This window comes from Canis lupus, chromosome 28 (genome assembly GCF_003254725.2).
Source record: "Canis lupus dingo isolate Sandy chromosome 28, ASM325472v2, whole genome shotgun sequence".
In the NCBI taxonomy this organism is placed as follows: domain Eukaryota; kingdom Metazoa; phylum Chordata; class Mammalia; order Carnivora; family Canidae; genus Canis; species Canis lupus.
The window spans coordinates 8,718,780-8,742,405 of NC_064270.1; the positions used below are offsets into that span (position 1 = coordinate 8,718,780).

Sequence of the window (23,626 nt, forward strand, 5' to 3'; positions counted from 1 at the left end):
TGGGGAGGCATTTGATTATGGGCTGAAATCAGAATCTCTCAGTTTGTATTTTAGTTTCTTTTTTTTTTTTTTTTTTTTTTTTTGTATTTTAGTTTCTTATCTATAAAATCAGAATAATACCTGTATCTTGGGTTGTAGTGAGAGTGTTCTACATGGATTATTATCTCCTTCAATATCTACATGCTGTGGTATCAGAAAGAGCCATGTCTTTATCATTTTTAACATATAAGAACTTGCGATAGTTATGATAGTGGGTTGTTGTTGTTTTCACTAAGGGCTTTGTTTTTTTCAAGACTTTCTCCAGCCTTTTTTTTTTTTTTAAATCCAGCTTTTTGACAGAAGAGATCACTCTTTTTTCCCAACATTACAGTTATACGTCTTCCTTGCCAAGGACTCTTTTTTTGTTTGTTTTGCTTGCCGAGGACTCTTGTATGAGGCTGCCAGTTGATACAGAATGGTGGGGTGGTGAATTGTGCCAAAGGGAGCAGCAGTTATCTTAAGATAGGTTGTTAAGGGGCAGCCCGGGTGGCTCAGCAGTTTAGCGCCACCTTCAGCCCAGGGTGTGATCCTGGAGACCTGGGATGGAGTCCTGTGTTGCGTCGGGCTCCCTGCATGGAGCCTGCTTCTCCCTCTGCCTGTGTCTCTGCCTCTCTCTCTGTGTCTGTCATGAATAAATAAAATCTTTAAAAAAAAGAAAAAAAAGAGTACATATGAAACATTCAGACCTTCCATATGGCCATGCCTCCAGTGCCTCCATTCAACCATCCTTTGCAACTAGAGACACCTGACACCCCCCAGCCCAACCCCCCCACCCCCCCTTCAGAAGCTCCTGGCTGGGGCCCCTCCCCTCTCCCCTCCCCCACATTGCCATAAAATCCCAATTATCAAATTCCGTTGATTTCATATAAATGATACTAAGTTTTAATATAGAAAAATAATTAATGACCTTGATCAAATACGCTATATTCCCAGTTGTTTTTGGTTTATTTAAGCTTTTTTAAAAACTTATTTTTCAGTGTATTCTTTTCAGTTCCCACTAGGAACATTAGAGCTCCTTTGGGAAGGACCCAAGATAATGGGGAGAAGAAAGATTTTATGTTATGAGACCCAGAGGACCAAGATCAAATACTAAATCTGTAGAGAGGGGGGAAAGTATTCAATTGTCCGTCTTGAGGACCAACAAGTATCACAGTTGATAATAGGGAGCAGGATGTAACTAATAGTACTGTGTACTTCCTAGGCACTGCTGGTACCCTCTCTCATTTTGAGCAATGAATTACCATTCTCTGTACTACCAGGGGTGTGCTTTTGCCATGCAGTTAAATATGTGTTTATAATTAAGAAATAGACATGGATTTTTGTTTAACTGCCTCTGTTGAACTTACTGCGGACATATTCCAGAATCAGTCATGCAAGAAAAGAGAGAAATAAGTAAGTGGCAGTGCTAAAGGGTAGGGGTGGGAAGAGCCTTTAGTTCCCTCCCTCAAGTTTCATCAGCACTGCCTCAGATAAACACAGTCTTTGAAAAAAAAAAAAAAAAAAGTCTTACTTTGGGGGCGGCTAGCTTAGTTGGTGGGGTGTGCAACTCTTGATCTCAGGGTTATAAGTTTGAGCGCCATGTTGGGTGTAGAGATTACTTACAAATAAAATCTAAAAAAACAAAAACCCAAAAAACTTTTGCCAAGGCTGCTTCAAGAGAAGTTCTCTAGCATCTGCTCTCCCTATTTCCCCAACCAGAATGCTGCCTTAAAGTACCACTTGATAGAGAATTACATGATCAGACATTGTCAGAAAGGATGGCAAAACCATTTTAGTGATTCTGTTGGAACCATATATACTCCAAAAGAAGTAGTAAGTAAAGTTTGGTAAAGGAAAAAAAAACAACAACCCAGTATATGTTTATGGTAGGAGAAAAAAGAAAAGTCAGATGTTACAATTTTGTATTTAGGTTACTAAAAGATGATATTTGGGTTCCTCATAAAATAATAAGTAACTTTTATTGAACATTTCTTTTTTTTTTTTATTGAACATTTCTTATGTGCCAGGCACTGTTCTGAATACTTTGCATTTATTCCTTTAATTTTCAAAACAATCCTGAGAGGTAATATTATACTTTGTTTACTAATGAGGAAACTGAGGCACAGCAAGGGTATGTATCTTCCTCAAGGTAACACTCCTAATGCCAAACTCAGACATTCTGGTTTCAGAGCCCACAACCCTAACCACTAGGTGTTTTGCCACTCTAATTTGTGTTAGGCCAGGTCTCTGTGGGAGGTTGTAAATTACTTACTCCTTTCCCACTACTCAAGTTCTTTGAACGAAGGAATCGTATCGTATTTACCCTCTAATCCCTAATTAAACACTGTTCTTTTTATATAGAGATGATTAATGAGTGAATGAATAAATGAATGAAAAGTATCAATGACTGTTTTCTCCCTAATTTTAGGATCTTCACACTATATAGCAAATCACTACCACTTGACCTGGCCTGTCGAGTCTGGGATGTATTTTGCAGAGATGGGGAGGAATTTTTATTTAGGACTGGATTAGGAATCCTCCGATTATATGAAGATATTCTCCTACAAATGGACTTTATTCATATAGCACAGTTTCTAACTAAATTACCAGAAGATATCACATCAGAAAAGCTGTTCAGCTGTATTGCAGCCATTCAGATGCAGAATAGCACCAAAAAATGGACTCAGGTAGAGTTACTTTTTCCTACTTATTCTAAAAGATGTGTTAAGACAATTAGTTGCCTTCTTATAAAAGCTATTTATTTCTCGGGGCAGCCCCGGTGGCGCAGCGGTTTGGCACCGCCTGCAGCCTAGGGTGTGATCCTGGAGACCCGGGATGGAGTCCCACGTCCGGCTCCCTGCATGGAGCCTGCTTCTCCCTCTGTCTGTGTCTCTGCCCCTCTCTCTCTGTGCCTATGAATAAATAAATAAAATCTTTTTTTTTTAAAGCTATTTATTTCTCAAATGTTAGTGCATAATTTAAAAAGTTTTTTAAAAAATAATTTTTTTACTTTGAAAAGGCAAGAATTTAAAGCAGATTGCTTCTCTTTCCAAATCTGTGGCTTTTTTTTCTTTTTATGTAACTTTGGTATTTCTTTCTTCACATTTCTTTCTTTCTTCAAATTTCAAATAGACAACAGTGTATCAAACACCTACTGTAGGGACCCAGGACCCCTGGGTAGCTCAGTCCGTTAGGAGTCTGACTCTTGGTCTCAGTTCAGGTCTTGATCTCAGGGTGATGAGTTCAGGCCCTATGTTGGGCTTTACACTGGGTGTGGCACATACTTAAAAAACAAACCACCTACCTTATACTAAGGATTTGCAATAGAAAGAATATAATGTATGATACTGGCTTTTTAGATGGTTAGTCCTGTTAGGGAAGCAAACGTTGGCAATCTAAGTTAAGTACCATAAAAGATAGAATAATCACTTGCTCCTTGAATGATAGACAATAGGCATCATAAGCTCACAGTTTTATTGCTTATGAAAAAGAAATGTAAGAATATGGGTCCAGAAGATGTTCTGTTACCAATAGTAATTTCAGAATATTTGGCAAGTGAAAACTGGAATCTAATTATATACCATAAATTTGGGTTGAAATGAACAAGAGGATTTGAGAATGGCAGTCTTTCAGGGGCAGAGGTAAATATACTAAAGTTTTTCATATTAATGAACTATAGTTGCTTAAATCTCTTTAATCTATGCAGTAGTTAATTTTGAGGATTAATCTTTCCTTTATATAATTTCCAGGTCTTTGCATCTGTAATGAAGGATATTAAAGAAGGAGACAAGAATAATAGTCCTGCTCTGAAAAGCTAATCTTCAGAATTAACAGACTAATTGAAACATAAATAATGTTGTTTTGATAAAAGTTTTTTGTTTCCTATGTAAAAAACATGGAAGAAAATGTTGGAGAAACTTAAAAGAATCAAGACATGGGAAACTGCTGATTTTGAATTCCATGGCTGAAGTAAATGAAATGAGTAACTGATTGACAGTATTAATAAAAAAGTATTTTGTAGGGAGAGCCATTTTACAAAAGGAAAAGTTTAAATGGCTAGTTAGTACTCCATAATTTGGAGTGAACAGTTTAATGCAATAAACTTTTTTAACAGCTTTGGAGATTATTCAGATTTTTACATCTTTTCTTTTTTAACAATTACCATAAAAGCACTTTGGAAGTCAGAGCAGAATTGTTGAATATTACTTTAACTTCCAAAATACTATTTGAAATAAACACCTTAATACAAATATTATCTTCAGTTCTGACCTTTTGAAGATATTAGAGACCATGAGAAAGTAACTTTGATTGTAAAGTATTTAAGTCACAGAAGTTGTTACCTTCATTCACAGGTCGGGGCAAATTTGGGTTTTCTGGGAACTGGAAATACTGGTGGGAGCTTGTTTCATGTTTGTTTAGGTGTTTTTCCACAGTATCATGTCTGTCTGTTTTTGAAGGGAAATTGTTTCTTAAAGAATTCCTGTCAAAGAATTCTAGCTTTTCTGTTTCTAGTCTAAGGAGTTATTCTAATAATTTAAGAGAGCTAACTGGTAGAAGGAAAGTTCTTTGCACTTTAGTGGACTGAAGACTTGATTTTGGAAGTAAGTCCATAAATATAAATGAGATTTTTCCACTGGTAAAAGTAAAACATAGGAATTCTGAGAGCTGAAATAGCATGCTACTTGGCAAGACTTTAAATTTTTTAGTTAAAATTCCTTCACTGTCTATAGAAACAAAATTTAATTCCAGTTTTAAATTTGAAATCTTAATATGTAGCCAAGTCTATGACTTGTAAAACACTGTGCATAATTTTCTAATCAATGGAAATAAGACTAAAAGAAAAAGATAAAATTAACTTTTTTCTAATGAGTCTAACTTTGATGATATAGTGGATAAAGAAATTATTGGTAAATCAACATGAAATTTATTATTATATGTTTAATCCTTGAACCTAAAATAAATCACTTGAGTATTATAAGTGGTATCTGTATAACATACTCTTTGGTTAATAATTAGATGTTACAGTGTGCTTTTATGTTTGCAGTTTAGTTTAAAACAACACTTGAGCATACTATTTCTGTTAGTGGTATATAGTCTTCAAACTAACAAGCCTGTGAACCTTGTTAGTTCAGTGACTGCCTCTTCAGGAGTATGGGACCAGATGATGTCCATATATTTTTACCCCATGGGTCATTCTAGCCTAGGGACCACTAGTGGAACCCTCAGAAGTTAACTCCTATCTTAGGAGCTTACTTAGTGGAAACTAGTATTGTAATAAATATTGAGGGAGTACCCAGGGTCTTAATAGGTTTCAGAATGATATTTTAACTCTGGTAACTACTTCCTCGATATTGGTGACCCTGATAAGAGGGAATGTAACCCCTGGCAGTAATCTCATTGAAGTTATACTACCTGCCTAAATTTAATCTTATGTTTGTGTATTTGTTCCCAGTATTTCTTTTTCTCATTTTTATTATTGTACAGTTTCTTTACTTTTCAAGTATAAATGTGTATATAAAATGTAAATACAAGGAATTCACTAAATACCACTATTAATAACTACTGTGTAAATAAAACTTGTAAGCAGAGTAATTACTTGAAATGAGTCTTCATTACTTTGGGGATAACTGGTTTATTTAACCACATTTGGAGGGAAAAGGAAATTTTTTCTTTTTTTTTGGACAAATTTCTCTTCGAAGGGATATTTTGGTCCTTCAGCCTCTTGAGACTCAGTACTGGCAGCTGAAATATTATCCTGTATCTTCCTTTGAACCTCCTATACAGGTAGTATAGGGTTATTCAACACGGTCAGTGTATGACAATTTTGTTTCGTTTTGGTTAAAGTTGATTTCAATTAAAAAGTTTTCCTAAAATCTTTAAGATTATGTGAAATTTAATATGTATAATATGTTTCCTTTGTCTATTCTTTTACATAAATATATATAGATAATTTCTCAATTCATTGTCCTTTCAGCCCAGGTACAGATTGTATTATTTAAATGCTACTTAGAAGATCCTAGTATGACCTTTTCTAAAAGTCATAGAATATAATCATAGTTTTTACTGATTTCTTTTGCAGTGATGATCTTCATATAATATTATTGGTCTGGGTGTATTTGTTTGACTTTACAAAAGTTAGATAGCATCTTCTCCCTCTCCTTCTGCCTGCTTACCCCCTCCCTCACCTGCCCCAGCTCAAGTCTGTCTCTCTCTCTCAAATAAATAAAATATTGAAAAAAAATAACAGTTTTCATTGTATCTTAGGAATTAATGCTATTTTTTACCTAAAGCAGTCAATGTTTTAGAGACTATACTGTTGGAGGATATAAATTCTAAAGTATATAATCATGGAATAATTTATATTCATAATGCCATATGGTTTATTTTGATTTTTCTTATTTTTGATTGGATAAAACTATTTTGTATTCCATGAGCACATTCAGATAGAGAGATGGGTGTAAAAGAGGCAAAAAAATATGTGACAAAACAGCATTGGGAAATCAGCTTTTCATTTGCCATGACTAGTTGACATATATAGGGTCAGAAAACAAAAGTCTTACCTCCGGGGAAAAGTGATTTTTGTACTGAATTCATTATTTTGATGTTGTCAAAGCAGTGCCCAAATCCCAAATGTAGTAAAACTTCATTAATTAGAACTTCGCTGTTTCACAACATGTAAAAACAAAAATTAAAATAGAAGATTTTAGGGAAACTAAACTACACTTCAGAGAGAGTAGAAAGCCTGGCCCTTTAAAAATATTGTTAGTAAACAAACAGTGTGATTGCAGTAGAAGTGAACTACTTGGTATTTTGAATGAAAGTAGGAATGTTTGCTAAGCCCTGCTAAACACTGCCTCTTAATATTTTGATAGGCTAAAATTGCAAGGCTTGGGAAGTTAGCAAAATTGCATTTCTTTCCAAACATTCTAATCATTCATATTTATCTTCCCTCTGTTTCAATTAATAAGGTTTTACTATTTGCATTTCATTCTGTGGGAAAGGTTTATTTTCTAATAAGTACCAGAAAGAAGTTTTGACTTTCAAAAAAATTGCATTACAACGTGTTGCATTTGTTGAACATTTAAATAAACAGTACTTGCATGATTTTATGTAAAGTAAAATGACTTTTGTACTATTGCATTGTATTTGGAAAATCATTTTTGTAATATGTAAATGTAAACTAATACAGATTTGAAAAAGTATGTAAAATTGACAACAATGGTGTATATATGTTCTAATTTTTCATCTTCAGGTAGAATACTATACATAATGGTATTATAAAAGCAGAAAGTGAAGCCTGTTTTTTCCCAGTGTAGGCAAAATTGATAATCAATATTGTAAGTAAATGATGTATTTTGATTATTACATAAATCCCAAGGCTTTTAATTTTAATATCTAAATTATTAAGAAACTTTGAAAGGGAAGTATTGACTGAATTAAAATCTTGTAGATTATATGTAGGGTGCCTGTGTTTGGACTTTGAAAGTGAGAAAACAAATTGGAAAGTTTTGAATGATAGGGTTTGTTCTGTCCTAAAAGTATACTAAGTGATTTTTTTTCTAATATTTTATTTATTTATTCATGAGAGACACAGAGAGAGAGGCAGAGACACAGGCAGAGGGAGAAGCAGGCTCCATGCAGGGAACCCGATGTGGGATTTGAACCCAGGTCTCCAGGATCACACCCTGGGCTGAAGGCGGAGCCAAACCGCTGAGCCACCGGGGCTGCCCCTACTAAGTGATTTTTTAACTAAATTTTAATGTAGAAAGGGAATTTCTATTTTGTTGTAATATTTCTTCTGATTTGATTTTTAAAGCCACTCATATGGGCCCTTGAAAAGTAAACAGTTCTCATCAAAGTTTTAATAATGTTTTACACTCTTTTAAAAATGCAAATCAGTTGGGCCTAGGTGGCTCAGTCAGTTAAGCCGCTGCCTTCAGCTGAGGTCCTTAACCCCCAGATCCTAGGATGGAGTTTTGCTTTGCTTCGGGCTCACCGCTCAGTGAGGAGTCTGCTTCTCCATCTCCCTCTGTCCCTCCCCTATGTTCATGCTGGCTTTGCTCTCTCTCTCTCTTGTTGTCTCTCAAATTAAAAAAAAAAAAATGTAAATCATATCCTACCATTTCCTTGCTCAAGACCCTCTAGTGGCATTCTTAATAACAAAAGTCCAAACTGTTTGACTCTGCTCTACAAGGTCCTATCTGAACTGTTCTCTCTGCTTATCTCTACAATTCCAACTACCACTTAACCTCAACTCTACTGCAGACCTAGTAGATCTCTTGCCATTTTTCAATCTGCCAGCCTCCTATCTCCTAAGGGCTTTTACTCTTGCTGTTCCCTCTGAAATGCTCTTAACCTGGGTCTTTGTATGGCTTATATACTCTTTTGATTCAGGTCCCTGCTTCATGTCACCTCCTCAGAGTTACAGACCTTCCTGTAAATATCCATCCTCTATCATTCTCATGACCTTACTCTGTTTCGTATCTCTAGTGTCTGCCACTTATCACTACTTGACGTTGTTTTATTTATTTATTTATTTTTTTAAAGAAGAGAATAGTTACACGACTCAAACCTCCTGATTTTTATTTTATTTATTTATGATAGTCACACAGAGAGAGAGGCAGAGACATAGGCAGAGGGAGAAGCAGGCTCCATGCACCGGGAGCCCGACGTGGGATTCGATCCCGGGTCTCCAGGATCGCGCCCTGGGCCAAAGGCAGGCGCCAAACCACTGTGCCACCCAGGAATCCCTTGACGTTGTTTTATATGTTTGTTTGTTATCTCCACTACAGTGTAAACTCTGAGGTCAGCAACATTGTCATTGTTTACCACTGAATGGGTAGTACCCAAAGTAGTGCTTGGCACTAGTCATGATAGGTATGGATGGATAGATTGTTTTTATTTTAGGCCAGTCCTCAGTGAACTTGCCTTTCATTTCAAATGTATCTGTTAGATGATGCATGTAGCCAGAAGCCCAAGTCATATTTCTGGTTCATTCAGAAAGAAGGTTCAGCAATTAAAGGTTAAGGAGAAGAGAGTGAACTAAGAGATATCAGAAATAGGAATATCAGGAGTGTGTTGGGGTCAGGAAAAAAAGAGATAAGCATATTTCCATAAAGGAATGAATGATAGTGTCAGGTGGTGGTGAGGTTGAGATGAGGACTGAGACATGCCCATTAAATTTAGCAGTGTGTAGCTTATTGATTTCTCTAGTTTGGTGTATTTTGCCTGTAGCATCCAGACAAATGGTTGAAGAATCAGTGGGAAGCAAGAAAATAAGATTGCTAGTATAGATAATTCTGAAGTTACCTGTAAAGAGGAAGAGAAAGCAGAAAGTAAATAGCTGGCAGGAAAAAAGGAGGTTGCCCCTTTCCTTTTTTTAAGATGGGAGTGAGTTATTTAAATATTAATAGAAGATATTCAGTAGAGGTTTAAGAAAGAGTGAGAGAATGGGATAATATGTAATCTAAGATTCCTGAATAAACTGTAGGGAAATGGATGCAAAGCATGACATTAGGGAAATTGGAAAAGGTGTTTAGATGAAGGTAGTTTTTAAATGTGTTGAGAACCTGAAAGGGGAGTTCTTTCTGTAGCTATTGTTTACTTTGGGAGGTAGGCAGGAAGTGGGGCCATCTAGTATAGCAAGAAGGAACGTGGTTTTGTTTTTTTTATTTGAGTTTTTCTTGTTCCCACTTCTATGATTGGGTAGATGGGTGAAACCATTAATATGAAAGGGATTTCTAGGAGAGGAAGACATTTTATGTGGGTAGGGAAAAATAATGACATAACATCTTAGAAGTAAATATTAGTGCCTCATCTGGATAGTCTACCTCTGACTTTTGTATCCCACCTTGAAGCCAACTCTGCTTCATTCATACTGGCCGCCTTCTAATACTCAAACATGCCCAAACTTATTCTTGCTTTAGTCTTTTTGCACTAGCTATAGCTTCTGCTTAGACTTCAATGAGGGGTTCAAAACAAGTCTCCCCAGAATGCCAATTTTGCATACTGATTATTTTGAACTGAAGAACATTTAAGGCCCAAAAGAAGAGTTTTTTAGGTCCCCCCTCAATTGACTAAAAGAATTTAGATAGAGAGCCCAGTCTAGGAAGAGAATCACCAAAGATAGTTACAAAGAGTATGGACTAGACATGGGAGGCTGGGAAGGGCCTGTTTGTTCAAAGTTCTCTCTGTGTCCCTTTCCCTGTGCATGGCATGGTGAACATTTGTTTACCAAACGTTTGTTCTTCACATCTACTTGTGAATTGTCTTCCTTCTCTTTGAAGCTCCAGATCCCATCCCCTTCTTTGTAGCTCAAATGGCATATAAGCCTCAAGTGCCTGTCACGGAATCTCTCCTTTTCATTGTGGGCTCCTGTATGTATGAAAGTAATTAAATTTGTTTTTTCTTTTGTTAATCTGTCATATGTTAATTTGATTAATAGACCAGATGAAAGAACCTAGAGTGGTAGAGGAAAAATTTTTCTTCCTCTACAGTTGGCTGCCACAAAGGGAAGAACTTCACTGGCTGGACAGTGCTCACTCTGAGGCTGCTACGGGTGAGAGATCCTGGGACCTCTGAAAAAAAGCTGGCAGAAGGTAAGAATTCTTACATTAATCTCCCGGGTCTTTGCCTGTGGGGTCTGGTGGAAGCAAGTGTCCCTTTTCCTTTTCTAAATTTAGATTAGTAGGAAGAGATATTTGTGGAACTAGTTCCTGGGTATAGCAACTCTGGTAAAGATTTACTATGATTCACAGGCAGCCCCGGTGGCGCAGCGGTTTAGTGCCGCCTGCAGCCTGGGGTGTGATCCTGGAGACCCAGGATCGAGTCCCACATCAGGCTTCCTGCGTGGAGTCTGCTTCTCCCTCTACCTGTGTCTCTGCCTCTCTCTTCACTCTCTCTGAATGAATAAATAAATACATCTTTAAAAAAAAAAAAAAGATTTACTATGACTATTCTTGATTTTATTGATCTTTTTCCTCCCAGAAATAGTTACTGTTTTTCTTTGTCTCCATCTGTCTCTGGCATAGGCCCTATAAGCCAGCTGTTCAAGCCAGCCGTATAGACTAGTGAGTTCACAGTTCTCACCAGACCAGCATCTGTGTAGACAAACTGTTGTAGGCTAATGGGCACATGAGGTAAATATTCTTGCTAAGGGACGTCTTTGAAGCCAGAGCTACAAAATTGGTGCGCATGGATTGAGCACTTAAGAACTGTTAGAAGCTTACCACTTAACTCAAAGACACATGTGTTAGGATAAGTCGGTCACTGAATGGGTTGCATTGACACCAAGGTCACCTGCCAACCTCAAGAAAATACCCATGCAACAAGGTACACTGTAAAACACCACACAAACCCCAACCCAGCAGCACATCCTGCTGAGGTACTAGTTTGGCTCCAAGAGACCCAAGGATTTAGCTAAAGCTGGTAATGTGCATATGAGAAAAACCATATGGAAGTTTTCCTTTTGTCGTGTTCTAGGCCTTAAAAGCTTGGCTTTATGACTAGTGAGAATATTATATCTGGTCTTAGACAACTGGAAGGTATGTGTACCAGTGTGCATTTTGATAGCCAGTTGAATAGACTGCGTTTCCCAGTCACAAAGTCACAAGCAGCATTCTCTTCATCTGACTGTGCCAGCTTCAGGGGAGCTTATCATAGGGGGCTTTTGTCATCTCAATCTTCATTGTTATTGTTGGTGCTGGAAAAAAAATAACAAAAAAGAAAAAGAAGGGGATCCCTGGGTGGCTCAGTGGTTTAGCGCCTGCCTTTGGCCCAGGGCGCGATCCTGGAGTCCTGGGATCGAGTCCCACGTCGGGCTCCCAGCATGGAGCCTGCTTCTCCCTCCTCCTGTGTTTCTGCCTCTCTCTCTCTCTCTATGTCTATCATAAATAAATAAATAAATCTTTAAAAAAATAAAAATAAAAAATAAAAAAACATTAAAAAAAAAAGAAAAAGAAAAAAAAAACACATTCCATTAGTGGGTCTATTACTGGAGGCACATCTTGTGGGACACCTAGGGATTGTTTTCACTACATCTTAATGCCTATAACCCTGTGATGAGGGGCTTTCCTTTCCTAGACTATCTTTGCAGTGAACTTTTTGGATCATGGGGCTGCATCTTCTGCACCCTCTCCAGGGATGCCACTTTTATAGTAAAGATTTATTTTGATCCCAAAAGTTATCTCTGGGTCTTTCCACAAAAAGGCTTATTGAATTGAGTTGCTTTAGAATAAACATACTATTGAAAGTCTTACTCGTCAATGGCCAGATGATAGATTTCTCAAACTGCAAAAACTTTTACATTTGAAAAGTTTTTAGAAAGCTGTCATCCAGGGGCACCTGGGTGGCTCTGTTGATTAAGCATCTGCCTTTGGCTCAGGTTGCGATCCCAGAGTCCTGGGATTGAACCTTGCATTGGGCTCCCTGCTTGGTGGTGAGCCTGTTTCTCCCTCTCCCTCTACTGCTCCCCTTGCTAGTGTGTGCATGTGTGCTCTTTCTCTCTGTCAAATAAATAAACAAAATATTTTAAAAAAGAAAACCCTTATCCTAAACAACTGTTTCACTGGTGCCTATGAGAAGACCAAAAGAAGACACAAAGAAGTAAATGGCTAGCCTTAGGGATTCCCTTAATAAGAGGAAAAGAACAGAAATCAAATAACAAAAATTAAAAACCACATCTTATGTAAGTCCTCCCTTCTCCTTCCTCTTTTTTTTTTTTTTTTAAAGATTTTATTTATTCATGAGAGACACACAGAAAGAGAGAGAGAGAGGCAGAGACACGGGCAGAGGGAGAAGCAGGCTCCATGCAGGGAGCCCAATGTGGGACTCAATTGCCAGTCTCCAGGATCAGGACCTGGGCCAAAGTCAGCGCTAAACCACTGAGCCACCCAGGCTACCCTCTTCTCCTTCCTCTTATACACTTTTATATCTGATTTTCTGTCCTTGGTCCTTCAGATCTTCTGGATCTCTGGGCCCTGGGTCCAAGCCCCTTCTCTTAAAGCCCTACACCACCTCCTCAGCCAATTCTCTTAGATCCTAAAACTTCTCCAGTTTCTCCAGAAAGTCCCTTAAATAGCCAACTGCCTGTTTTCCCTTCCCCTTATTTGCAAGATTTACAAAGAGTGCTCTGGCCTGATCTCTAGGCCCAGGGTATATAGGTTACTCACATAAATACTAAAAGCCAGGAAGTGAGCTTAGCACAAGCACCCAAGAAGGGTAGTAGGGCTCTCTTTGCTGTTCCTAATAGCTCCTCCTATTTTCCAGATCTCTGTAACCAGTCTCTGCCAGCTTCAGGCATTCAAATAAAGTGTACTTTGTAGATGTATCCTGGACCCCTACTGCAAAGAATTAATGTCCCCTGGACAGCAGCAGATCTTCTGAATTTTAAAGGCTTTTTACCTCTACTTTCAGAAGATCTCAACAAATTTAGAGAAGAGTTGGAAATATTAGTGGTCATCAACAACCCCACTCACAGGTTATATGGCTGTTATATGGCTATATTGGCTACTAAGGGGTGTTCTTCCTGCCCATGATTGTACTGTAATTATCAGACAAGCCACAGAGCCGCCAGGGGAAAACCCCACACACAGAGAAAACAGATGGCCAGAATTTCTCCCAGACCCACCTATAAATGACTAGGAAATGGCTCAGCTGGAGGTTCATATTCAAGGTTTGATAGGAGCAATATTGGAGACTGCCCCCTCACCCTAGAGTGAACTGGTCTAATACTGAATTTTGCCCTCAGAAAGGAGAGCAAAGATCTTTCTCGAATGTTTTGTAATATAAATAATATTTTTATATATTTACTAATATAATACAGACTTTCCAATAGCATACTACATTGAACCCAGAATACCCAGGACATAGTCTTTTAATTTTGCTTTGGTGGGAAATTTTCTCCCTAGCATAAAAAAAGTATGGTGGTTCTGCAAATCTCTGAGCATCATAAGGCAGGCAGGCAGGCAGCTACTCAATTCTTTGAAAATAGCTTATTGGATTACAAGAGGAGGGGTGCCTGGCTGGCTCAGTTGGTAGACCATGTGACTCTTGGTCTTGGGGTTGTGAGTTCAAGCCCCATATTGGATATAGAGCTAACTTTATATATTTTTAAATTTATTGTAGACTTTATTTATTCATGAGAGACAGAGAGAGGCAGAGACACAGGCAGAGGGAGAAGCAGGCTCCATGCAGGGAGCCCAACGTGGGACTCGTTCCGAGTCTCCAGGATCACACCCTGGCTTGAAGGCGGTGTTAAACCACTGAGCCACCTGGGCTGCCCTAGAGCTAACTTAAAAAAAATAAAAATAAAAATAAAAATAAAAAAACAAACAAAAAAACAAGAGGAAACAAATTAAAAATAATAATTCTTACTTTGCAATTTGAATCTTTATAAAAGCAAAAGCATGGTGTTGAGAGTAACTCAGAATCTACTTAGAGCCCTCCCCATTTGCCTCGAGACAGTTGCAGATACTGAAAAAATAAGAAATTTTGGAAGAAAAATTCTCCTGCATGTAAGAGAAAGGAAAATTTAAGGAACATAAACAATCTCCCTAGATTCTATCACCTCCAGAAGGTTTTTCCTCCTCCTGTGGGACAGTTCCCCCTCAAATGACAGGGGCAAGTGAGACTGGCACCCCAGAGTCTGCCATTAAGCCTAAAATAGAGGATTGGGAATTGGATTTAATTGACACTGGTGTAACTTTCTCCACACTCTGCTCAGAGAATTTATCTCTGTCACCTCTGAATCTTTTTTTTTTTAAGCAGTTTATTTAAAAAAAAATTTTTTTAGAAGATTTTATTTATTTATTCATGAGAGTCACAGAGAGAGGTGGGGGGGGGGGCGCAGAAACATAGGCAGAGGGAGATGCAGGCTCCATGCAAGGAGCCCCATATGGGACTTGATCCCAGGACTCCAGGATCATGCCCTGGGCCAAAGGCAGGCACCAAACCGCTGAGCCACCCAGGGAGCCCTGTCACCTCTGATTCTATTCAAGCTGTAGTAGTCCCTGGGCAACATATTTCATTGGCCATATCCCAGCTCAACCCAATATCCTTAGGCCCTCTTAACAGCCATCATGCGTGCTTGCTTGCTTGCTTGTTTGCTTGCCTGTTTGCTTTTCTTCCTTCTTTCTTTTCCTTTCTTCTTTCTCTTTCTTTCTTTCTTTCTTTCTTTCTTTCTTTCTTTCTTTCTTTCTTTCTTTTCCTTTCTTTTTCTTTCTGTCTTTGTCTTTCTCCCTCTTTTCTTTCTTTCTAATTATTTTATTTATTTGAGATGGGTGGGGAGAGAGCACGAGCAATGGGGGGGGGAGGTAAAAGAGAGAGAGAAGCAGATTCCCTGCTGAGAAGGGAGCCCAACTTGGCACTCGATCCCAGGACCCTGAGATCATGACCTGAGCTGAAGGCAGATGCTTAACTGACTGAGCCAACCACATGCCCCCAATCATGCTCTTCTAGTGTTCAACTCCTCACCAGCAAACCTTTTAGGTGGAAGTTTGTTATATAAATTTAATGCCACTACAAAATATAATAAGAAAGGTGTTTTTTTTCCCCCTATCCTCAAACCAAACCCTGAATTTCCTACTTAATCTCGATTTAAAGTTCCTCTGAAGAGGATAAATGTTTAAAAGAGTGTCCCAGTTGGGGTGTTTGGCTGGCTCAGTTGGTGGAGCATGTGACTCTCGATCTTGCGGTTGTGAGTTTGAGTAAATATATACATACATATGTACGTACATACATCTGTACAGTCCAAATTAATCTCTGGGCTACACATGCAAATAAAGTTGCTTTTTACTGAGTACAGAGCCTGTGCACCTTACTTGGAAAACAAACCATTTCCATCAGTACTAGCCCAACATCCTCTTCCCAGAGATGCAGAGTGAGGAACTGGACCTATAATAGACTCTCTTTTGCAGCAGGGTATACTTGTTTTTACTTCCTCACCCCATAAGACTCCTATCTTGCCAGTAAAGAAAGAAGGTAAATTTGACTTAGGAACCAAACATCATTTTGTATAAGACCTAAGAGCCATAAAAACTTTTATAATTCTTCACAACCCTCTAGTCCAAAATCCAGCTACTATTCTTCACCTCAATTCCTGCAGGCTGGTTTCTAGTAATTGGCCTCTCCTCAGATTTCCTTTCAATCCCAATGCATACTGACTCACAACTTCTCTTGGCTTTTACTTTTAGAAGGAGAGAGTTAATGTGGACTTCCATACCTCAGGGATATTGTGAATCTCCCTCTGTGGTTTTCCAAGTCCTTAAAGCTGACTTGGATTCTGTAGCCTTCACTCAAGGTTCCACTCTTGTTCAGTATGTTGATGACCTTTTACTTTGTAATCAAACAAGGCAGGGAGCTCTTATAGAGCGCTCTCATTCCCTAAAGGCACTAGCTGAACGAGGTCATAGAGCCTCCAGAACTAAATTTCAATGGGTACAAACAACTGTTACCTACTTAGGACGTGAGATATGTCAGGGCACTCAAAAGCACAATCCAAGGGGCACCTGGCTGGTGAGAGGAGCATCTACCTCTTGAGCTCCAGGTCATGAGTCTAAGTCCCATGTTGGGTGTAGAGATTATTTAAATAAAACTTAAAAAATCACCCCAAAATGCTTTGAGTCAATTTTGTCCATCCTTTTTCCGAAAATGAAAAAAGAGATGTAAATTTCTCGGGCCAGGTGATTACTGCTGCCAATGGATTCCTAATTTTGCTGCCCTTGCTTTTCTTCCCACATACCACTCTAGAGACCATGTCCTAGCCTTCAAAGGCACTAATCTCCTTTAAAGCTTTAAAATTAACATAGTCGATACCCCTAGTTCTTGGTTTACCTAATTTTGACAAACTTTTTTTATCTATACTGCCATGAAAATAACAAGATTGCTGCAGGTGTCCTAGAACAATCTTTTGCCTTCCAGATACATCCTATGGCATATTTCTCATGCCAGTTAGACCTTGTGGCATCATGTATGCCCCCATGTTTGTGTGCAACAGCTGACTGATAAAGCCAGTAGGCTTACATTAGGCTACCTCATTCACCTCTATGTCATACCGTGTCTGCCCTCTTATAAGTTCATAAGACATAGCATCTCTCTACATGATGACAACTACTTATGACTGGCTCCTTTGGCAAACCCTTTTATCATCTTATGTCATTGTAACAATTTTTAAATGATTTTATTTTTGTAAAAGAATTAATGTAATCTCTGTCCTCAATGTGGGGCTCAAACTCATGACCCTGAGATCAAGAGTCAAATGCTTTACTGACTGAGCCAGCCAGGTGCCCCAACAATTATTCAAGTAGGCTCTATGCCCAATGTGGGACTTGAACTCAAGACCCCAAGATCAATAGTCTCATAAAACTCACTTTTCCAAAAAGGTAGGTGGCAGACCAAACACAGTCTTATGCCAGTTTACCAAACCATGGCCACGTTAACTAATCAGTTTGTTGATTATGTCCAACATCTACATAGTGCAAAAGAACCTGAATATTTTTCATTCCTGTCACTGTGAATATGTGGTGGACTAAATATGGAAGATGGATGTATGACAGGGTAAGGTATCCATGACTAGAAAAACATCACTTTGCCTCTTCTGGGGAGTTATTTGGACCCAGGAAAATCTCTATAGAAGTTCAAGGACTGGAGTGCCTGAGTGGCTCAGTTGGTTAAGTGTCTGACTCTTGGTTTCAGTTCAGGTCATGATCTCTGGGTCATGAGACTGAGTTCCACATTAGGCACTATGCTCAGTGCAGGGTCTGCTTGGGCTTTGTTCCCCCTCATTCTCCCTCCCTCTCTGCTCCTCCCTCTGCTCTGCTCAAACTCCTCCTCTCTCTCTCAAACCTTTAAAAAATTTTTTTCAAGGATTTGTCCATGCCCAAATAAAATAGGCAAAAAAGTTTACCTTTGTATCCAAAAAGGATGCCATTGGACCTTTCCTGGATGGCATACCAGAACAGTATTACAATCAAACCCTGTGGTTTGATTCCACAAATGCTATCTTCAAACCTGTCAAGGAGATTAAAAGTGACTCTGGCACTATCTTCTACAGCACAGATGTTTGACAAATGTTTTGGATGGTTCACAGACCATCCTTGTACAACTCAGGGTATCTTAGCTGCTCCCCTGACTAGACTGGCCAATGTTACAAACTATATATAGGTGGATCAAAAAGCTGAACTCTTGGCCAGGTGACACCACCAAGCTTTATAGCTGCCAAAGCCAGACTGCAGGCTCCTATAGCAGATATTTTGCAACCTGTTCTGCTCTTACAAACTGGCAGGAGTACATGGAAAGTAAGGATGTATGAATGCTAACAGTACTAGCAGTACAGGGCAGAAGATGTCCCAAATCTGGAAGATCACATATTCCACTCTGACCTTGTCTATGAACCACACTGGCCTTTTTATCTTATGTGGGAACAAAATTTATAAAGGGTTCCTACTTAAATGCTCAGGACCATTGTCATCCTTTGTCACCAGATACTCCATCTTAAATGCCAACCAAATTGCAAACTTGGGCTCCTTTGTTCATAAGGGTATGCCACATAAACATACTAAGCAAGAAGTCACAGGGAACCCACTCATGTATTGGCACTCCCGAGTTCTTTTCAATGTTGAAGACCTTATTCCCAAATTTTGTCATTTATGACTTGAAAAAGGTGATCTTAAATCTCCCTATGGTAATAGAACAAGAGTTCAATATACCATGCAAACTTTGAAAATACTCCAATCAGAAGTTAATAGCTTAGCCTCTGTGGTACTCCAAAATTGATGTGCTCTGGACACAAGGACTCTCGACGAAGAGGAGCTTATATAGTCATTGGTGAAAAATGCTGCTTCTGGGCAGCCCTGGTGGCACAGCGGTTTAGAGCTGCCTGCAGCCCGGGGTGTGATCCTGGAGACCCAGGATTGAGTCCCACATCGGGTTCCCTGCATGGGGCCTGCTTCTCTCTCTGCCTCTCTATGTCTCTATGAATAAATAAATAAAATCTTAAAAAGAAAAAAAAAAAAAAAGAAAAATGCTGCTTCTGTGTAAATGAGACAGGACAAATAGTGACTGACTTATATCTATTAAAAGAATATTAATACTTTTATTTCTTGCCTGATTCCTTTCTTTCCATGTCAATAGTGCTCTTACAAACATGGTAAACATTCCTAAAACCCACTGGACTTTCTGTCAGAAGTGTGGCAAGCACCAACCCCACAAAGTAACATAGTACAAGAAGGACAAAGATTCTCTATAGGCCCAGGGAAAGCAGCAGCATGACAAGAAGCAGAGTCGCTGTGGTGGGCAGACTAAGCCAATTTTCTAGAAAAAAAGATTAAAACTACAAAAAACGTTGTACTGAGGCTTGAATGTGTTGAGCCCAACCTCAGATCTAAGAGAATGCTGGCTAATAAGCAAACATTTGACCTGACAGGAAGAGCAAAGGCCATGGGATACAGTTCTAAGCTTCATATCTTGTTTTATTATGAGGACATCTTTTAAAAAAAAAAAAAAAAAGATCTTATTTATTTGAGAGAGAGTACTCACATATATGTATGCATGTGTGTAGGGGTTGGGGATGAGAGGGAGAGGAACAGAACTGCACTCAGTGCAGAGCTGCACTCAGTGCAGAGCTGGATGGGGGACTCACACGTCAGATGTTTGACTGAACCCCCCAGGCGCCCCTGAAAATAATAAAATCTTGAGTTTATGTTCAAAAAAAGTAAGAGAAGGGGATCCCGGGGTGGCTCAGAGGTTTAGTGCCTGCCTTCGGCCCAGGGTGTGATCCTGGAATCCCGGGATCAAGTCCCACATCAGGCTCCCTGCATGGAACCTGCTTCTCCCTCTGCCTGTGTCTCTGCCTCTCTCTCTCTCTCTCTCTGTGTCTCTCATGAATAAATAAATAAAATCTTAAAAAAAAAAAAAAAAAAAAAAAGGAAGAGAAGGGGGTGCCTGACTGGCTGGGTTGGTAGAGCATGGGACTCTTGATCTTAGGGTCGTGAGTTTGATCCTCATGGTAGGGGTAGAGGTTACTTAAAACGGTTAAAGTGGCAAAGGTTATGTGGACTGTACCTCAATTAAAAAAAAATGTTTGGGGATCCCTGGGTGGCTCAGCGGTTTAGCATCTGCCTTTGGCCCAGGGCGCGATCTTGGAGTCCTGGGATCGAGTCCCACATCAGGCTCCCGGCATGGGCCTGCTTCTCCCTCCTCCCGTGTCTCTGCCTCTCTCTGTCTCTAGGTCTATCATAAATAAATGAATCTTTAAAAAAAATGTTTTAAGAAGGGAGAGAAGATTAACACTTTCCATCAGATAAATGAAGCACAGCCATTTTATTGGACTGATGTAGTCCCAGGGTTGAGAGACTGGTTGAATGGGTTGTAGGGAAATGTGCTTTGATTTGTTCTTTTCTGTTTGTTCATCTTCATTCTTTGTTTTTTTTTCTCCCTTTGCAGATGTCTTACCACTCAGCTACTCACCTGATTCTTCTGTCCATGGCCACTAGCTCAGCTTTTTTTTTTTTTTTTTTTTTTTAAGCTTAGCTTTTAATATGTGCAACTTCCAGGAAAGTTTCAGACAAGTGGTTCAGAACAAGTTTCCCCAGAGTACACCCATTTTGGCATGCTGATTATTTTAAGCTAAAGACAATTAAGGCCCAAGAGTCAAGAATAAGTTGTTGTTTTACCTCCCCCCTCAACTGCTTAAAAGAATTTACAGAGGGCCTAGGCTAAGAAGAGAGCTATCACCAGAAACAATTACAGAGATTAAGAACTAGGTGTGATGGTAAATGGGGGAGAATTTTGGGGACCTGTTTGTTAGAAGTTCTCCCAGTCTCTCTCTGTCTTTGGATGGCATGGCAAACATTTGTTTACCAAATATTTGCTCTTCTTATCTTCTTGTGAATTGTTTTCCTTTCCTTCTTAGCTTAGAATGGTATATAAGCCTCAATTGCCTGACTGAGCTGAGCCTCTCATTGACTCTGTGGGACTCCCATATTTAATTAGGTAAGTAAATTTATGTTTCTCCTGTTAATCTGTCATATGTCAACTTAATAAATAGACCAGACAAAAGAATCTAATAGGGTAGGAGAAAAATGTTCCTCCCCTACAACTATCTTCCCCTGGGCTAGCTGGCTGTTTGACATTCACTTCTCAGCTTAAATGTTAGTCACTTCCTCAGATACCTGACTACCCAGTCTAAAGTAACTACCCAGTTACTCTTACACCACTCTATTCTAATATTTTGCAGAGTACTCCTCACACACACCCTCCTACACATGCTTACTTGTCTTAACTCCCAAAATGTAAGAACTGTATCAACAGGGATCTTGTTTTATTCATTGCTGTACAGCTCCTGGAAATGTTTCTAGTACCCAGGAGACATTTAATAGGCCCTTAAATAAAAATGAGTGAACAAAGCTTTGACTAGCCACTCAGGGAAGGCCTGCATGATGGCAAATGTGTCAGGAAATAGATGCACCAGTGCACTTATATTAACAAGTATAGGGCCAGATGTTAGATGTCTTTCCTTTCAATCAGATGAAATTGCCTTGAACTCCATCTCATGTGTGTTTAGACAAATCTTACCCACTCTCTCTCTCAGGAATTAGAAAGTTAGTTGTCAGCCTTAAGCTGATCATTGAAACCAGTAAAGCAGCTGCTACAAGTACAAAGTATATAGACAAAAGCGACAAATAGAGGAAAGATTTTGGGAGCTGGACCACAATTGAATTCAAAAGGAGATTTTCAATACATTAGGGGAGGGGCATCTGGGTCGCTCAGTGGTTGAGCATCTGCCTTCAGATCAGGTCCTGTTCCTGGGGTCCTGGGATGGAGTCCTGCATCAGGCTCCCTTCTCCCTCAGCCTATGTCTCTGCCTCTCTCTCATGAATAAATAAAAAAATCTGTAAAAAAAACCCTTAAAGAAAACCCTGTGAAAAGCTGTGTTTCAGAAGTAAGGAGAAGGAAATTTTAGGGGATAGGCTGAGAAAGTAAAAAATGTTAAGTGAGATTAATAGTTATTGCCTTAGGTTAGAAGAAGGTAGGGTTTAAGAGTATTTTTTAAAGATTTTATTGATTGATTGATTGATTGATTGATTGATTTGAGATTGGCAGAGACACAGAGGGAGAAGCAGGCTCCATGCAGGGAGCCTGATGTGGGACTCGATCCCGGGCTCTCCGGGATCAGGCCCTGGACTGAAGGCAGCGCTAAACCGCTGAACCACCCAGGCTGCCCAAGAGTATTAATCATGGCTATATTTTATCTTAAAATAATACTGAAGTAGGAGTCAAAAGGCTTGGGTTTGGCTCCCATTTTATTACAAAATGATCCTAGGACTCTAGGCAAGTCAGTCTTTCTGAGCACCAGTTTTCTCACCTACAACATAGGAATAAAAGTAATCTGGGGGTCCCTGGGTGGCTCAGCGGTTTAGTGCCTGCCTTCCCTCCGGGTGTGATCCTGGAGGTCTGGGGTGGAGTCGCACATCGGGCTCCCTGCATGGAGCCTGCTTCTCCCTCTGCCTGTGTCTCTGCCTCTCTCTCTCTCTCTCTCTCTGTCTCTTATGAATAAGTAAAACCTTTAAAAAAAAAAAAAAAGGAATAAAAGTAATCTAATCTCAGAGTGTTATGAAAGTTGAAGGTGTTTATGATGGATATATGCTGCAAGCCCTTAACTGTGTACAATTATTAAAGTTGTCCTGATTCAGAAATTAAGGAAACAGGTGGTAACAGGGCAGGTATATCAAATTCCCATAAGCGGAGGGGAGCCAAGGAATTTATTGAACAGGACTGCAGACAAGAAAGGGAGCTGAAACAAGAGTCAATCGCCTGACTGAGGGATCCCTGGGTGGCGCAGCGGTTTAGCTCCTGCCTTTGGCCCAGGGCACGATCCTGCAGACCCGGGATCGAATCCCACGTCAGGCTCCCGGTGCATGGAGCCTGCTTCTCCCTCTGCCTATGTCTCTGCCTCTCTCTCTGTGTGTGTGTGACTATCATAAATAAAAAAAAAAAGAAGAATTTCTTCTAAAAAAAAAAAAAAAATCGCCTGACTGAGCCCCTGATCTATTCCTGAATCTTCTGTCTTTTCTACGGCCACTTTGTTGGCTTTATCACCACATTCAGCTCTCCCTTATCCTGAAACACTTTTCTTGAACTCTTCCACTCTCTTACCTTCCTATTTTTCTCTCACAAGGGAGCTCAGAGCTTCTAGGTCATTTTAAGTTTTCACCCAAAACGTGGACTAAGGACGGTGGGCAAGATTGGCAGTATTTGCTTTTGACCTCCTCACCTGAATACGCATACGTATTTCCTGCCCAAGGGGTCATCGGTTGGCAGGATTTACTCATAACAGCCAGCGTCTGAAGGTGCCTTGCTAACCAAAGTATTGTGTAGTTCTGAACCATCATCCAATACGTGAGGAAATTGGGCTCTCCACGGTACACAGACTCACCCGTCCAGTGTTACACACCTCGTTAAAAGCTAACTTCTGCAGCAGAACCCCGTTTTCCCCAGAAAACATTCAGGAAATCACGCACCGTTGCCCAGGTGAGTTCTGATGAAAACTAGGTTGCGCCAAATCTCGCGCCTCCGGGATTCGGGGGCGGGGAGGGGAGCACGAAGTATCGCG

At 39.6% G+C, this 23,626-nt stretch overlaps 1 protein-coding gene and 1 long non-coding RNA gene across 7 annotated transcripts in view; one reads left to right on the forward strand and one right to left on the reverse strand.

The window, feature by feature from the left end:
* Positions 1 to 5,610, forward strand: part of TBC1D12 (TBC1 domain family member 12) — a 121,387-nt gene extending 115,777 nt beyond the window's left edge. For all 5 annotated transcript variants that reach the window (XM_049103040.1, XM_025466584.3, XM_025466589.3 and 2 more), the window contains 2 exons: positions 2,447 to 2,705; positions 3,768 to 5,610. In XM_049103040.1, coding sequence (XP_048958997.1) covers positions 2,447 to 2,705; positions 3,768 to 3,836 — 328 coding nt within the window. In that variant the 3' untranslated portion in view covers positions 3,837 to 5,610. The remainder of the gene's footprint in view (positions 1 to 2,446; positions 2,706 to 3,767) is intronic.
* Positions 43 to 23,589, reverse strand: LOC112672098 (uncharacterized). 2 transcript variants are annotated; one of them, XR_003144030.3, is made up of 3 exons: positions 23,450 to 23,589; positions 6,579 to 6,679; positions 43 to 681 (listed from the first exon to the last, which is right to left on the reverse strand). It is a non-coding gene; the product is annotated as an uncharacterized LOC112672098 (long non-coding RNA). The 2 variants fall into 2 exon arrangements; XR_007406680.1 differs by having other exon boundaries at positions 23,288 to 23,577.
* Positions 23,590 to 23,626: the final 37 nt, after the last annotated feature.